The 18,539-nt window shown below is 38.6% G+C and overlaps 1 protein-coding gene across 4 annotated transcripts in view; it reads right to left on the reverse strand.

The window, feature by feature from the left end:
* Positions 1–14,813, reverse strand: part of lrba (LPS responsive beige-like anchor protein) — a 231,454-nt gene extending 216,641 nt beyond the window's left edge. For all 4 annotated transcript variants that reach the window (XM_034687798.1, XM_034687799.1, XM_034687797.1 and 1 more), the window contains exon 1: positions 13,943–14,813. In XM_034687798.1, the coding sequence (XP_034543689.1) occupies positions 13,943–14,101 (159 nt within the window). In that variant the 5' untranslated portion in view covers positions 14,102–14,813. The remainder of the gene's footprint in view (positions 1–13,942) is intronic.
* Positions 14,814–18,539: the final 3,726 nt, after the last annotated feature.

Raw genomic sequence — 18,539 nt, forward strand, 5'->3', positions numbered from 1 at the left:
CTTGGTATGATACCACTGCAGATTCGGAAAACCCCACATGAGCTGTTTTACAAAATGCTCTGATACAGTTGTCTAGCCATCTCAATTTGGCCCTCGTCAAAGTCGCTAACATGCTCACGCTAGTCCTGCTTACAGCACCTCAACGTCAAAGATCAAATGTTCTCTTGCTGCCTAATGCGCTACTCTTTTCGACCAACGAAAACCTGGTTCTAGTTTCGGGCTGGTTCTCACACTGGTTCCGAGCTGGTTCAACTTGCAGACCAACTCGGCACCTGTTTGTTTTTCCACCCGCTTGAGCCCGTGGAAGAGCCACATCATGACATCACTTCTATGTGACCGCTTTTCCCAGCAGCACTAGCATGAACATTCCCTCGCAATAACAACAATGGCGGACAACGTAGCATGCTTGCTGGTGTTGCTCCTAGCTTTTTCGTGAGGTCCCTAAGAGAACTTATCCAACTTTACCAACACTTCTGTGCTACTCGTCGTGCTTTACATTAACAGACTTCACCCCTCACCCCTCGGCCCTCAACCCTGACGTAAGCGGTTCGAGGTTCTAGAGTAGCTATGAGTTGGTGCTGATCTGGAACCTGTTTTCCTGGCCGGGAGTCGGTTCTCTCGCAGTAGAAACCCAAAAAACTGGGTATCTCAGCACCGGCTCCAAACCGGCCCTGAAACTGCCTCGGTGGAAAAGGTGTAATATTCATCCCTCTTATAGGGACCATTGTAACCAAATATTCAATGTTTCAACTTAAGGAGCCAGTGGTTATTAAGTTATGGCTGATCTGTGTTAAGTTAACAATAACCTAACATAATGCAGGACACAGAACCAAAGCGAACATTTAACACAAATGATAGAGAAAAGTATTTCCTTACTTCTCCTCTCTGGTATCACGAAAGATATTTGTGTATCATTTTTCCAGAAATTTAAGATCTGTCCTTCCTCAGAATAAACATTTCTTTTAAAAATCCTTGTTCCTGCTACTCTGCATGACCCACGGGACTCACTTTAAACCCTTTTATAAGGATTCTTTCTTTGGTAGAAGCAAACTAGGAGTATGACTCATAACGGTGCTTTTCTTATCAGGTGAACCGACCTCAGCTAGCTTGTGAATGGTACAGAAAAAGTCTTCAAACAAACTTATTAAAGTGAGTAGTCTCTAACTGACTCTGTGACCGGACTTTTCTCTTTCACACTCTGCATCAACAGTTCCTGTTTACCCAGCGTCCTCAGACACAGCCCTGTGTTAAAGTGCCTTTGTGAGCTGGCATTGTTTATAGCAGAAACAATACCAGGAGAGATGTAGGCCAAGAAGTAGATTTCATTCTGGCCTTGTTTCCTAAAAACAGGCTGCAGCAATGACAGGTTCAGAAAAATTAAATGTGACTGGTTAATCGATCACTTAACACTCAGGAGCGTGACCGTGTTTGAAAGAAAACTTGAGGCTGAATGCTTTGAATGGAGAATTAGATCTGTTGTTTGTTTACAGCAGCTACTCAATTGTAAAATATGGTCTTTTCCTGTTGTGAAAGCCAATACAGAGGAATAAGCCACAGACTTAAAGAACACTATTACAGCACAAGTTGTGGTCTTTTTCACATATTTGTGGCCTCGGAATACTTTTTTTATTATAAAAGCTTTAAAACAGACATTTCCAAGTAAACAGCAGATTTTGTGATTTTTTTAAAATTCCACTCTCAACACAAGGCTGCGTAAAGCTTTTTTAATCTGTTTCCATGTGTACCAACAGTACACACAAACCAATTATTCTACAAACAGAGCACAAGACAATTAGTCTGAAAATAAGTGCATCCAATTCAAGCAAATTAATAATTACAACCATGTTTATTGGACTGAGCTGTGTGAAAACAGCCGGCCAACTAATAGTTCTGCGCCGTGTCACAGAAAAACCTTACAACACGCCAGCTGTCCTCATGTCAGACTGCGGTGAGGAGAAATACACAGAGGAATACTTAAAGCCATTTAAGCTCCAAATATCCATATGGATCCATTTTTATGCTAATATGACAAAAGGAGAAGTTAAAAATAACATGTTTGGATTCTGAGTGTTCACATCAGTGCTAATAATAGTGAAGTGGATCACAGATAGAGATTTTTCAGACTACAAAAGGCCCAAAAATACTGTTTCTCAAGCAAATATCACTGAATTTTAAACAACATAGGCCATTTTGGTGCATGTGTTGACACACATATCTTTCAAACACTTGTGAACCCTGAGGCCATGTGTGTGTTTGTTAGCACACAGCAGGTGGGGAGGCAGGGTAGGTGTATTATCTGATCTGCTTGGGGGGTAAATAACAATACTCTTCAAGCAGAAAACCAGCTAACAACCAGTACGGGCCATGTAGAACCAGTTAGAGCCACACTGTCTGCTGGCTGGTCAAACCTGTGTGCTCACCAACAACACCTCGCTGAGTTGGTTCTACGGCTGATGTCAAAGATAAAGATAAGATGGCACAGCCACATTTGTGTTGTTCTTCAGATTTACACAGGGACGACTTTCCTCTGATGTCACACTAAGGGTGGGACGCTCAAACAATGTTACAATGTTGGACGCCTGCAGTCCAGGCTCAACACTAAATAAACAAACAAAAATAGATACAAACTGCAGCTTCGGGTGTTAAAAAAGAAGCCAATGTGGAAGTGCAAACAATGCAGTTCCTATAAGGTCTAAATGGGGCTTAAAATTCTGCTTTTTGCAACAAAGTTGCAGTCTGGTTTAAAAAACGCTCATGTGTAAATAGCTCATGTATTCATTCATAGACACTGTCCAAGAGCTATAAACAACTTTACATAAGTAGGAGGGCGTGGCTGAGTTGACTGGCCAGTGGGGGCGTTGGAGCTGTTTGTCAGGGGGGCCTGACAAAAGCCTGCCTGAGCTCCACCTCTTTGTCTGTCTCTAGGTTGATTGAAACCGCTGGGCGACATCACAGAGACTACGTCCATGTTTTATACAGTCTGTGGCACCTAATTGATCAGCAACTCAAAAGACAGTGGATAGTAACAATCTGAAAGGACATTTGGCCATATTTTTATGTTAAAAATGATATCTAATAGGGTATTAATCTGGTCAGACAGCAGCTAAAATTAGCATTCCACCACTTCTGAGTAAGCACTACCGTTTAATAGTGTTATGCAACAGGATAGGAAGTCTGATGTGCTTTACTTTCACTCTTCAATGTGTCCAAGAAGTTCAAAGAGGTCAGAATTAATTCTCGACTTGTCTATCATAATGTGTAGCAGCCATAGACGTCACCCATCAGTTTCTGAAGCGCAGTTTTGAAGCCAATCGTTGGCGGAAGCCATATTGGAAATGCTAAACTCAACCTATCCACTGTGTGAGGTAAAGAGGTGGGCTTTGAGCCTCCCAGCCAACAGCTACAGTGTTCCCGCCTGTCAATCAAGTCAGCTGTGCCTCTCTTTTTTGAATTGGTGTCTATGTAGTTTCCGATGTTTCTGCAGCCAGCCTCCAGCGGATGCTCGATGCACTGTAGTTTATAACACTTCTGCATGGGCTTCATATTTTGAGAGGTTGCCGCTTGGTAAAACCACGAAACAGTGATGTTAGCGATGAGTGGCTGAGTGCTAGTATTATCTGCTAACCAAGCAGTTACCAAATATGCTGGTTTTACTTGAAAAACTGCACACTATCATTCTAGATTTTCCCTTCACATTATCCTCTCCATTCTTGATCAGACAGAAAGTGTTTGAAAGATAGCGACGTGTCTGGACCCAACATAAGAACAACTTGCAACCTCAAAACCTCTTTTTCCTAGGAAAATAAAGAGGTCATCTATAGACACAAGGAGCATTGATTCAATTGTTAAAAATAGAGCAAATCATACACTTTAGGCTGACAAAACAGTCTGGTTATTTAGAAAACATGCCTTTGAGTGCTTAAACCGCAGGGGAGAGAAGGGGAAAAGGTGTGATAGTGGATTTGGGCTGATGGGACAGACAACAGAGATGAGCAGATAGGGTTTCATTCATGTGTCAGATTAGAGGGCTCTTTGTTACAGCCAGAGAGGGCAAAGCATGCCTGGAGAGAGGACAAGGATCGCCCACACTCCCCTACCACTTTTGTTATTGTGTGAAACTGTTTATGTGTGTGTGTTGCATTCCTGTCTGCATCATGTGCACATCAGGGAACCATGCCATCTTGAGCCACAGGGTCAAAACTCCAACGTTACTGCAGAGAAGAGCTTCAATGATTTATGACTGTCGAATAATGAATCAATAAACAACTGTTTGGCAATTATTGATTAGTGTAAGTCATTTTTACAGAAAAAGAAAACACACATGAACACATGAACATTTCCCCCGTTGCTTCGATCCACTATGACCTTTAATGAAAGCATTATGTCGTTCACACATCAAGACATTTGAGGATGCTGTCTTTGTCTTTGGGAGACATCTTTCACAATTTTCTGACACTTTATGCAACAAGAAAAATTAATTGCTGAAGAACATAATCAACAGATTAACTGACAATGAAAGTAATCAGTAGTTGCCACCCTGCCATTGTGATTGCTGTATTGTAATGCCTCTCAGTCTAACAAATACAGCTAAATCACTTAGCACCTCTATTTCCTCCTGCATTCTTTCATAGGAGGATTAAGAAGAGAAATAAAAATAGTTCATCCAAAACACAAAAGGATCTTGGCACAAACAACCAAACTATCCCCAGGGGCAGAAACCAAAAGTCTAAGTGGAAAAGTGTTCTAGTCAAGGTCTTTAAAAAGGTCTTCGAACCTGCCAAATCTGACTCAAACGCTATGAAAACTTGACTGATCCCTCGGGCGTGGAGCTTATCTCACTATCTAACTACAGTTATTATTAGTTCCATGCTGGTAAAGGCAGGGATAGATCACATCCACTGATACCAAAAGTAGAGCCTGTGAAATCAATTTCAAGATTTGACAACCTGATACATAAACGATTCCAAAGCACAGCTAACATGCATGATGCTCCCCCTGCAGTGGTTTGTAAGAAAGGTAGCAGGCAGACTATTTAAAGACACACAGGGAGGATGCAGTTTGGAACAATTAATTTCACTTATGACAGCCAACCTCAAAGGAGGATCATCTATGTCAACATCAGCACAAGAAGTGATAAAGTAGGCAAACACAAACAGGTACTGTGAATTTTCAGCTTAAGAAAAACACCTTGAAATTATATTGGATAACTTGAAAGCATCAGATCTTTCTTTTTCACTCAAATCAAAAGAAACAGGCTTGAAATTAAGAGCCAAAAAAGGTGTCTACTTTTTCTGCAGTATCATGTCACAAAGGAAACTGAATACAGGGATGTGTCATGAAATATTTAGAGACAGGAAACACAAGAAGAGTTAACCTACAGCCTCATATAGAGTTATGAATTGTGTTTGACCTGCAGCACAATGTTTGTGCCCAATGCTTTAGGAGAAATTAAATGGAAGCATATATGTCCAAAAATGAAAAAGCAAATTTGAAAATAAAATTGCATGAACAGAAATGCTTTTTAATATTCTAAATATGTGAGCATTATTTGACTCATAAATCAAATTAATATTCAATTATGATACTAATTTAGGAGGGGCATTTTTGAAAATTAAAAAGCAAATGTCATTTTCTTTTTCATTTTAATTCTGTAACACAATTAGCATTGTTGAAGATGAAAATTAAAATGCAAATAGGATTATTGAAAATTCATTTTATTTGCGAGTCAAATAATGTGCATATATTCAGAAAATTAAAAAGCATTTCTGTTAATGCAATTTAATTTTCAAATTTGCTTTTCATTTTAATTTTGGTACATATGTGCTTCCATAAAATTAGGGGATATGAAGACTCATTTTCCAAAATTAGATGAGCTGACATTGAAGAAGTGCTGGAATTGTGAGGCAATGATGCGAATGACACATTCTATGTTTATATATTTATGATGTGAGGAATTATTTTTGCTACATTTTAGTGTTTTTATGTATCATTATTATTATATTATTATCATTTAATTCTTTTTTTTATGTCATTTTATTTATTGTAGGGTTTTGTCCAGAATTTTCTAAAAAAAATAGTACTCTGACAATCTAAGCAATACTATTACTTTTCTACATTTTATGTATGTTTTATGTGTGTAATATTCTGCTAATATTTGAGGGTTTGTTATGTGTTTTCTGTATGTTTTTTTGATACATTCTGTGAATACCCTTTAAAATGTCAAAATCAATAAAACATATGTTTACAAAAAAAAAAATTCCAGACATGAAACTACATCCTAAATATTCATCAGGCGGTTGTTTTCATAATAGTCCAATAACAGAGGAGAGACACTCTGAATCCTGTGGCCTTAGGACATAGATGAAACATTCTTAGCTCTGAAAACGGATGCATGAAGCTAACGAAATAAACCACAATGAATTAGAACAAATGTGAGTTAAACCTGTCATTCCCCTGCGGCACAGCTCCTCAGAGTTAAAATGAAGAAAACCATCATCTTCATGTTGTGTTTAAAAGTTCAGAGAAAAAAAAACATGATATAAACACAGCCGTTTCCATTGACACAGCCTTGTATCATTTTATCTGTTGCTGTTGTTTTCTGTCTGTTCTTCTGTGAAGCACTTTTGGCTGCATGCTTGAATGCATGAAAGGCGCTACATAAATAAAAATGAGTTGAGTTGAGTTGAGTTAAGAGTTAAATGAATAGATAATGTTTGATGGACAATGCAGGACCTTTAAACTCTTTTTGGACTGGATCCTCATCAGCATAGCTCTTGCAGAGTTTATGATAGCACATGAGTTAAACTATGTGCAGCAATCATTCAAGCAAATGATGGTGCACGCTAGAAATGAGCATTTCAAGCAAAAATACGATCTGACAGTCACAGTGAGCTATTTACATACCCTCTTGTGCAACCAAACAGACTAAAGGAGGGAAAAACATGACTGTGCATAGTTGTTTTAGGTATGGATATGATCCAGATATGCTAGTTTTACCTAAGCAGCAACCTCCGGTCTGATAATATGAAGCCCATGCGGAAGTGTTAAAAACTGTAGTTCATGAAGTGTCTGCTTGAGGCTGGCTCCGGAAGTACCAGAAACCACATACACACCCATTCAAAAAGTCGATCTTTACAGCAGAAATAAACATGTTTACAGCCTGGTACAAAAACCAGGGTAGTCTGGATAGCTCATTTCTTGATCGGCACACACTGTAAAGCAGGTGCATTTTTTCATAATGTGGCAATTTCAAAGATATTAAGATTACGAGTGTTCCATTATGAGTGGCACAGCTGACTTGATTGACAGGCGGCAACACTGTAGCTGCCTCTTTACGTCACACTAGCTCGCAGACGTAAGGTCAGCATATCCAATAGGGCTCCGACTGACGATTGGCTTCAAAACAGCGCTCAGGAACAGATGAGTGACGTCACGGATACTACGTCCATTATTTATACAGTCAACTTTCTTTGACAAATGAAATAGTGGATGAGGCAGTGGTGATGTCAATATGCATTTTCATCATAGACTGTATAAAATACGGACGTAGTATCCGTGATGTCACCCACCTGTTTCTGAAGTGCTGTTTTGAGGCCAATCGTCGGCGGGAGCCATATTGCTGCTGTCGAGCGAGTGTGACGTAAAGAGGCGGGCTTTGAGCCTCCTAGCCAACAGTGTTCCCGCCTGTCAATCAAGTCAGCTTTGCATCTCATTGGAAGACTCACAATCTCAATATCTTAGAAATTGCTGCGTTAGAAAAAAATTCCCCCCTCCCTGTAGAGTGTGTACCGATCGAGAAATGAGCTATCCAGACTACACTCGTCTTTTGCACCAGGCTGTAAACATGTTTATTTCTGCTGTAAAGATCACCTTATTGAATTGGTGTGTACATGGTTTCTGGTACTTCCAGAGAGATGAACTGCAGTTTTTAGCACTTCTGCATTGGACTCACTCAAGAGTGAGGCATCTTGCATCACTTGTAGATGACTTTTGCATTTAATAAATGCAAATTAAAAATGTCCAGTCTTATGTTATTTCCTTACATAAATGTATGTAACTGTGTTTTATAATGTATTAAGTCTACACAATGCCTTTGCTTAAACTTGCACTCTTGATATCAGCTGCTTGCTAACAGCACCTCCAGCTAACCCCGCCTCAGCGTCATCAGAAAATGTCAGACTAGACGGATACATCAGTCAGTGGTGATTGTTGCAGACAACCCAGCCGAGCAATAACACAGCACTTTGCAGCTCCTTGCAGCTCCTTGCAGCTCCTTGCAGCTCTCAGGATATTGTTTTGGTTAGCCAGACCAAGAAGATCAACACAATGCTGCTTCCTGTTAGAACTGTGGCCTGACACTTACAGCACAGCTGCTCCTCCACACACACACACTGACTGACTGTATGGTTCCTACTTTAAATGACTCAAATAAAGCAGTAAGCAGTGAACAAAGTCAAACATTGACCAAGCCCAAGAATTCCAGATATTATCTCAAGAGTTGGCACACCTCACTCGTGCTAAAAACCAGCAACCATTAGACTTAAGACTTGACAGGCAGCCAGGAATAGGTCTCACTGGTTCACTCTATGGTCGGCTTTGTTCACTCAGGAAGGATACTGTATATCAGTCTGGTTTATCTTGTGGGCTGGAGGTTGCTGTCCAGTTTTTGTTATCAAAGCAGTGGTTTGATTTTTTTAATACCACATGCTCCATGTTAAGATGACAGTGATAAAAGCTGCAGAAGGCTGTGAAGTAGGGCGCTGGTTCTCAGAGGAATTGGAAGTAGCCCTTTCACATTATTATTAGTCCTTCTGCTCAGTGTAGAATATATTGCTAATTGCTTTTTAAAGGCCAAAAAGTTTTTTTTTAAATGTGCATAATAAACTTTTTACAACCGCATCTGTGCAGCCATTTGTTAACTTTAGTGATTTTTCATTTCATGTTTTTATTGAGAATAACTCAAAGTTTGATTAAAAATGTGACAAATGAAAACTAACAGGTCCTGCAAACAACACGGGTGTTTACAATAACTCTGCTTGACTTGATCTGAATTAAGGGCAAAGGGCTGATGCTTGGTTGTTCATACACACCCACACAGACCTGAGAAGAAGTCAGATTATAGAATATAAGTGACGACACCTGTGTAGTTGAACAAATAAAGGTGTGCATGGTCTTTTAACAGCCAAAAGTTAATGTGAAGAAAGTCAGATCACTCTCTGAAGGTTTCCTTTCTATGCAAGAAAGATGACTCACTGAACTATAAAGTGTTGTGCTTCAAACTACAGTTAGACCTGCAGAAAGCTGTCTCATTAACCCTATGTAACATTTAAAATATGATTTAAAAAATATGGGTTTTAATCAAGCGGCAACCTCCCGCCACAAGAAATGAAGCCAGTGCAGAAGTGTTATAAACTACAGTTCCTCGAGTGTCTGCTTGAGGCTGGCTCCGGAAGTACCTGAAACCACATACACACCAATTCAAAAAAGCTGATCTTTACAGCAGAAATGAAAATGTTTACAGCCTGGTCTGGATAGTCTGGATAGCTCATTTCTCGATCGGAACACACTGTCGGGGGTTTTTCATAAAGCGAAAATTTCGAAGATATTAAGATTACGAGTTTTCCATTATGACTTGATTGACAGGCAGGAACACTGTAACTGTTGGCAAGGAGGCTCAAAGCCCGCCTCTTTACCTCACACTAGCTCTACAGATGTTAGGTTGACTTCAGCATATCCAATATAGGTGCATTTCGACAAGAGTTTCGGGGTCTTTTAGCCCCCAGAACTACTTTCCCCAGAACTAAACGGTTCCTCTGCCCCCATTGTTGTCTGCGTTTTGACCGCGAGCTGAAGTCCCGGGGAGATGGTGCAAATCAGGCCAGAGATGTATGGCGAAAAAAAATTCTATTAAATAATATTTTGAAACCTTAATAAAAACTAAACTAGTATGCATTCCCAGGAACTCCCTCTGTGTTTCGACAACTGTGTAAACTCCACAAACACCGTAACGTTCAACTGAAAGTCCCAGGACCTTTGAAAAGTACTACCCCCCAAGCAGGGGCTTTTCAGGGGGGAGGTTATCTACCCCGAACTAAATTTAGACCCTGGTTCCTCCAGTCGAAACGCACGTAGTTCAGGGGTAAAGTCCCTAGTTCCGGGTTGAGTTCCTGCGGTTGAAAAACGCCTTATGGCTCCGCTGATGATTGGCTTCAAAAAAGCGCTTCAGAAAAAGATGGATGACCTCACGGATACTACGTCCATTATTTATATAGTCTATGGTTTCAACATCAGACGAATCCTTTCATTGTAATCATTTACTCTAAATATAGATCAATTCAAATTTATGTTTATGTCAGTGTTGGTATCCTACATCTTTTGTGAGCATTGAGCCAGGGTACAATTCACTACATCAAGTAGCATTATGTCAGCTAATGTGTGGTTGTGCTTTATCATACTTCATCTCACAGATATACTACTTTTTGTAATCATAAGACAGCGGATAACTGTATAATGTGTGATTAATTTCTTTAAGTGTCAGCAGAGGCTTAAAGAAAGTTAGAAATCCTCATCCTCAGGTTTCTACCACTTCCCTTTCACTTTTAGATGAGACACATCTTCTGTAAAACTGCAAGTTATCCAGCTCACTCAGATCAAATGAAAGAGCTAAGAAGGAAATAAAAAAAACACACACACTGTACACTGTGTTCCAAATTATTATGCAAGTTGCATTTTTGTGAATATTTTAAAAACTATGTCAACAGTCGTTTTCAAATTTGTCAAGAAGTCAGATAGTTAATACATTTCTTTAACTGTATGGTTCAAATGGTAATATTGGAAATTTGAGAAACACTTCAGATTTGAAAATTTTCAAAGACTTTAACAGTTTTATTTTGTATACATATGTAAGAAAACTGTTGTTTTTGTTGAAGTTTGAATACAGTTGTAGTAAATATTACTAAAACATATTATTATCATTATTTTCAATGAATAGAACATTAAAATGGTGCCTTGTTTTTAATTTTCACAAGTTATATGCTCTTATCACCAACTTGCATAATAATTTGGCACGCTCATTTCTGCAGATTCTGAATTTTTTTTTAAATACAGCCGAAAAGCATCATTTTAACCACACAGTTGAAGAAATAATAACATAGTTTTTAAAATATTCACAAAAATGCAACTTGCATAATAATTTGGAACACGGTGTGGATGTACAGCCTTTGACTAAATAATAACACTGAAAGATCATAATTTCTTTACTTTTAAGACCTCCTAACTTCAGAAAAAAGCCTACAAAAGAGCTCTTTTCATTAAAACTGTGTTGATAACCAAGACCTACATGTCACCACTTATACTGCTTTCTTCCCTCTTATTATTCTATTCCTTTTAACTTCCCTTGAGAAAACCGTGATTTATTCAAACAAATGAATATCAGGACTGATGCAGTGAGAAAGCTGTGAATGAGACACTGCTAAGAGAAAACTCTGCTCTGTATGGTAAATCAAACCATCACCCAGGGGGAGGGTGAGCCGAGGGCATGAGAGAGAAGGAGTGTAATGAAATGCATGTTGCCATTTCCCAAAGCCCTAAAATGACACTGACCGTGCTTAACATGCAGTCCCAGGGACACGAGCAGTCACACTGATTTTTCTGTCCAAATATAAGCCCGGCTGTTTTTGCAGCTTATTTTTGTGCAATAATAATGACTTCTCCCGAAAGAGAGTGAATGTAGAAAGATGTGATAATTGTGTCTTTGGTACGTGCCAATGAAAACAATACTTCCGTGTGTGTGATGTTTCTTTCTTACTTGCTGCCTTAAAATATTTAAACTGGTGGTGGTGGCAGTCTCTTGACTTTCTGATTCATATTTCTAAAATCAGACTGAAGGAATGATATTTGAGGACTCTAATAAATGAGAGATTGACACCTCTGTAATAAGATTTCAGTCAGAATTTAAATGTAATTAAAAAACAAAGTAAACAGACACAAAATGACACCATAAGTCTCTATTCTAAGATCTTGCAAGGATGGAAACCTGGCCATTTATCTGTTCTGTTCTGTACATTGTTTTATATTATGCTACAAGTCTGTGCCATTTTTCACTGCGCCACTGGTTTTGTAAATATTTGTAAATGTACTTATTTAGTTATGTATATACGTCGTAAGATATGCTTCTTTAAATTTTAATTGCTAATAACTTTTTAATAATTGCTATTTTGTATGCTCTTGTTTGCTTTATACTGTTTTGCACTGTCTACTTTGCTGCTGTATCAACTAAATTTCCCTGTTGTGGGACAAATAAAGGATTATCTTATCTTATCTTATAGCAGAATTTCCTGGTCTTGTTTCTCTCATTACTCTGCAATCAAGCTAGCAATTTTGAACTACAAACCAAGTCCTGCAAATTTAAATATGGATGTTATATTGTAGACCTAGTGTTTGGCTCACAGGCTAGATAATGGAAGGAGTCCTTTAACCTTATAAAGCGAGGTGTTTCTACTACAATCCCCTGCACTGTGGGGGTTGGTGTTGGAGTAAACTTATGCGACTACAGACATGGAGGACGAGCCTCCCCTTTCCTGAAAAAGGACTCCATTGTGTTGCCACAGTGACAAAGCAGTTCTGCAGGTTCCACCTTCACCTCTCCTCCCTCCCATTTCCTCCCCCGATTTCTATAACCAGTCAAATTCAGTTAAGCATGCTCTCTCTCCTTCACGCTTTAACTTCCTTGTTGTCGCTTTCAGCTTCATTCATTCATTCATCCATGTGCAGGTGCTGCAAAGTCATTTCACAACTTGGCCGGGTGCTGCAGACATGACAAAGCTGGATAAGGACTTTAGGGTGGCCAACAGGTAGTAGGAGAGAGATAAGGACACAGCACACACTCTGCCTGACCTGGATATGTCAGGAAAAGCACCAGCTGATTTGCTTCCACAGCTTTTCTGCCATGATCATTCTGCTGACATTACTAGTCATGTCTTATTTAATTAAAAACTGAGGAAAGTGGGATTTTTCACTCATCAAACCTCTTCTTTTGCACTTTACATATAGAAACTAGGGATGCACGATATCGGATTTTTTGCAGATATCCGATATGCCAATATTTTTTTCCGCACACCTAACAGCAGAAATCATCAATTCTCTTCTGTATTGGAATTAGCATACAGTATTATGGTGATACTCTTATCACATTTGTTATGTAATATTAATGCCTTGTGCAAAATAAGAACAATACTTAAAACTGCATATTTATTTATGAAATTTGCCTTCAAACAAAATTAATTCAAAAATATACATCCTACTTGAAACTTTTACTTCAATTAAACCCAAATTAAATAAAATGGTTTACTCTTTGACTGTAAATGTGCCTAAATTAGTCAGCTACATGTACCTTACAGACTGCTGCTTAAATTCTAATTTAACTTAAAACATGAGCCCAACATGTGTGCAGCAGCCCATTATTTTATTGATTAAATATATCAGCACTATCTGATAGTTCATTTTAAAGCCAATATCGGCCGATACCGATAATGTGCCGATAATATCGTGCATCCCTAGTATAAACCAATAATACAAACAAGGTATTAAATTGTAATAGGCCTAATAAATCATAGGAATGATAGGGAACACAAAATGAAAGCACAATTGTGTGAAGACTAGAAGCATTATGGTTGAGTTTTAACACTATAGGTGCAATGGGGGCAAGAAAGAAATCGTTTAGTATATGACTCACAGTGTTTTCCAGTGTAGGCAGCTTACCATGGAGTCAAACCAAACCTTTTAATCCTTAAGTACACCATGTAAAATTTTCAGTAACATGAACGCCTTTGTATGCAGATGAGGGTGATGTCAGACTTTTTTACAAGTCACAGTGTGAAAGCTACTACAGCCTGTCAGTGCGCTGCTATCTAAGGCCTATCCTGAGATCTCATAATCAGCTTACCAGGTTGAACACCGTCTCCACAATGTCTCGATTGGAAACTTCTCCAACTTCCACCAGGCCAGCCAGGACTGCAAATTTCATCCGTATCCCCCTGATAGGCACTCCCGGGTTGAGCGCCATGGTTCCCGGTCTCCCGTCCTGTCCATCCTCGCTAGCCATTGCTAAAGGAAAGACGGGGGAGGGCAGGTGGTGTTCACAGGTAAGGCACCTGTTCACCTCCCAAGGGTGACAGTGCAGGAGGAGAAAGAAGGGCTCTATCTCCCCTTCAGCTGAGTTGTTGACAGTCTGCAGACACACAAAGCAAACGTTTCCCTCCCCATTCAAAACTGTTTAGACAAGAAAGTGGGCACAAGAAAAACGCAAAGAGGATTTGTCAGCCAAGACTGGAAATGTCACTCCACGGTCCACATGAACTACTCCTCTCTCCTGCTCCGTAACTTGATAGCAGACGAATGGATTAATGCTGTTAAAAGCCCTTTGGAAGTGAGCTGCAGGTAACAGGAGAGAAGAAACAGAATGAGGGCTCGTCCTTCACCTGTTTTTCTCCTCTTCTCGGTCAAAAGGCAAACGAGGATACGCCGACTTTCAGTCCCTCAGTGCAGCGCTGAAGTTGCTATTGTCAGTGAGTCCACGGACACTTGACAGGTAGCGCGCCTGGCAGAGGCACAAACTCACAGGGAAAGGGGGGGGCAAGTCCGCCTGCAGCCCCCGGTGGAAGTCGACAGTGGACAGACGTCAGCTCGGTCCTCCCCGCCAAACTCCTCAGACTTGCTTAAATGTCACTGTTCACCCAGCTGCGCCGCATTCTCTTCCTGATATACCCCGGTAGCTTCAGCTCGCCACCGCCATGACAGTGTAGCCCTTGAGTGAATGGAGCATGCGCAGTAGGGAGTTGAGTCTATTCAGCTCGATGGCAGGTGTGCCGCTCAGGTGACTTTCCAGCACGACACACTGGGACTCAGTTCAAATCAACAGAGTTTCCATATGTATTCAGTTACAAGCACTTGGTTTTCTCAAGTGTAACGGGAATTAAAAAGGCTTTCGTGAATTGTAACTCAGTATAATAAGGCCCAATTAAGTAGTGTACATGGGTACAATTTCAAGATACTTAGAATAGAATAGAATGCCTTTATTGTCATTGAAAGAAGTACAACATAAATGAAAGGTGCAGTCCTCATTAGGTGCCAGTTAAAAGAGACAAAAAAAATCAAGGTATAAAAAGTAATAAATAGAGGAATACAAAAAACACTGTCATACACACAACATACAAATCAAATCACAGAGTAGCAAAGTTCACACTTGAGAGTGATTTTTCCCCCAGTCTTATTATTGCACAGTTTATGTTATTTTTGCACTTGACCATATTGGACAAAGTCACTATTCAAAAAAATGCCCATGCTCAAACAATGTTCAGAGCAGTAATGGCTAAATGTTTTTTAGTCTGTTTGTTTTTTACTTTTAATGTCGCAAAACGTCTGCCAGAGGGTGGCAGCTCAAAAAGTGCATGTCCAGGCTGAGTTGGATCCCTGAGGATGTGTTTTGCCTTCCTGAGGCAGTGCGAGCCGAAGAGTTCCTCCATGGAAGGAAGGGAGCAGCCTAGCTTACTAAAAAAAACACCTTACATCTTGCTTACATTTTGCTGGAGGATGTGTCATGTCAGATGACATACACTATGCAGTTTACAGTTAAATATCAATTTTCATAAAATATGCACATTTACTTCGAAACAAATGTGTCATTTCACTAAATAAATGGTGTTTGCAAGGTGAGAAAAAATTAATTCAGTGCTCACGCATCAACAGGAATGCAATGGGAGTCTCACAATGAGATACGTGATGCATAAAGGAAAACATTATATAACTTTGTGTCAATTATTACAAATACCACAGTTAAGCACTTTAGATTGCATTGCAAATGTACTACTTAGTACTGGTGCAACAACAAAATGCTGGTTATACATCATTGCAATAGTAGTAATGATCAAATGATATAGGCCTTTAATACATAAAGTAATAGTTGTGCATCTATTTTATTTTTTTCTGATAGCTCTTCATGTCACAAATCTGAATGTGGCTGACTGATAGTGACTAAAATCATCTATGTTTGTGTCTTTAGAACTCATATTCAGGTCACAGAGGATCTTTTAGTTGGAACTTTAAAGCTGTGTCTTCTATGTAACCTCATACAGTATCACTCCATTAATGAGCTTAGGTCCTTATTGAATCAGTTAACAGGGATGTGGTTTTATCTAATGTTGTATTGCAAAATCCACGACCATATGAAGAAAAGGATATGGCTCAACAAGAAACCCTCATCCTATTTCTTAGGTTTTCAGACTATGCATGAAAATGAGAGAAATACTGTAAGATAACTAATGCAAGTTTTGATTAAAAAGATAACACATCAGAATATTACAGGAGGGATAATAACATATGAGCCCCTTGAAGTAATTTTAAATTCTACATGGAAAAGTGGAATTAAAAAAAAAAAGTCCAAACATAGTTTAAACATGTAAAATAAAGGAAGTTAGAAATTGTATATCAAGTTTGTTGGTTGTAGAAGTTAGTTTTTCTGCAGCACAGCAGCACATTGACAGATGTCTGCATCCCGAGGCAGTGCAGTCCAAACGTTAAAGCAAAGTGACAGCTCTGCTTTGCTTGCCTTTTTAAATCAACAACAACAACCCATTGCATGTGAGGTGTATACATAAATGAATAAATATGAGGTTGAAGTTTCATCCATCCATTAACGCATCGTTTAAAATAACAAATTAAACCAATTTTCCAGTTCAAATAACTACTTAATTTATTTAAAAGCATATCTTTTAAAATATGTGTCCTCTACTTGTGTGCTCATATGATTTTCTCTACAGGATACTGCTGAATAACTATGAGTGTCATAGCCACAGAGGCAGCTGGCGTCACCAGCGTTACCAATGACCTCCCAGTAAACTGTAGCTGAATCCTGAGGGATGCTGGGAGTCATGGAAGCCTGCAGCATCACCCAGGAGACACAGGCAGGCCTTGTCTCTGGAGTCATGACCTGAAATCAGCAGGCTTGTTCTCTGCAGCCTAAAGGTACACTTTTTATTAAATAAGGCTCTGAATAACTCGTCCTGACCTTTAAATTGGACATGAACCATGTTGTGTTATTGTTTTAATTGGACTCTATGAGATGACTAGACTCCAAGCTTAGTCACAGTGGCATACGTTAAGTTCTACTGTAATCATTTGTGTTTATGCTGTTTTTATGCCACCCTGTTTGAAAGATTTAACCACCAGAGCAGAACGTTTTAATTCTTGCAAATGATGTAGTGTCGAAGAAAACAGTTAAAGCAAAGAGCACTGGCCTTAATTTCCAGATGGCGTCAGAATAAAGTATATAAAATTCGAAACTTTGAAAACTACAGAAATGGTGACCAAAATCATTCAGAACTATAGTCAATAACACCCAAAATATAATCTTGATTCTTGTTCAAACAATACAGCTGACATTTTTGTTTCAATTAAAAAGTAAAACAGCATATATAAAGCTAGGAAAAACCTTTTTCTTAAACAGCGAGATTTTTCCCTTCTCCTTTGGACAAAATGTTTTTGTAAAGTCTCAACATTTCTTAAGATAAATATATCCTTAATTTCATTAGCAGAACCATCAGCTCCCAGAAACAATAAGAATCATTTTAATGGCCATACAGAATTGTCACTTATTTAGGTGCATAAATGTGTTAACATCACCAGAGGTCATCTAACAGTCAGGATTAATACTCTAAAAGAGAACTGTTAGTTTTCTTTTTTTCTAACACTAATTATATTATGCCAACCGACAAAATTCTTCCTATTGTAACAATAACATTGTGGGTGGATAACACCGTACACACCTGTATGACTTGTTAACACACCTAGAATCTGGTTCTGCCTGTTGGGTTTTCTTTTTAAATCAAGTTGATCATTGTGCTGCAACAGGTTAGTTTGATTAATTTTAAAGTAATAATTGAGCACAATATAAGCTATGTGGTGGACAAGAAATTATTTGTCATGCAAATTAAAACTGTAAAGCTTTGAACTAACTGAAGTATGTATGGTATTTATGCAAATGAACAACTATCTTTAATTAAACAAATGTAATTTTTTCTACACATTTTGCTTTCATAACTTTTGTTCTGAATATACATGATCATCCTTTTTGAATTTCCAGAGGTTTTTTGGTCTTAAATTTCCAAAGAGCTTGGTTATGCAGACTCTGACAAAGTGTTTTCCCCCCCTTAGATAATAGATTATAAGCCCAAGTTAAAGGGGCTGTTTGTACTGATTTAAGTATTTATGTGATATGATTTCCAAACAAAAAAAACGCTAAAACAACGTACCAATATTTGAGTTTTTTTCATCAAAGATTTTATTTTAGTTTTCCTCAGTTTGGCACTCAGTGAATCCATAGTAATGTTTTAAGATAAGATAAGTTAAGATAAGATATTACTTAATTGATCCCCAAGGGGGAAATTCAGTTGCAGCAACCCAGACATAAGTACAATCAAGAAAAAGTTCCAATTTTTTTTAAATAAAATTATTAAAAATCAAAATAGATAAATAATGATAGAATA

This window comes from Notolabrus celidotus, chromosome 7 (assembly GCF_009762535.1).
Source record: "Notolabrus celidotus isolate fNotCel1 chromosome 7, fNotCel1.pri, whole genome shotgun sequence".
Taxonomy (NCBI): domain Eukaryota; kingdom Metazoa; phylum Chordata; class Actinopteri; order Labriformes; family Labridae; genus Notolabrus; species Notolabrus celidotus.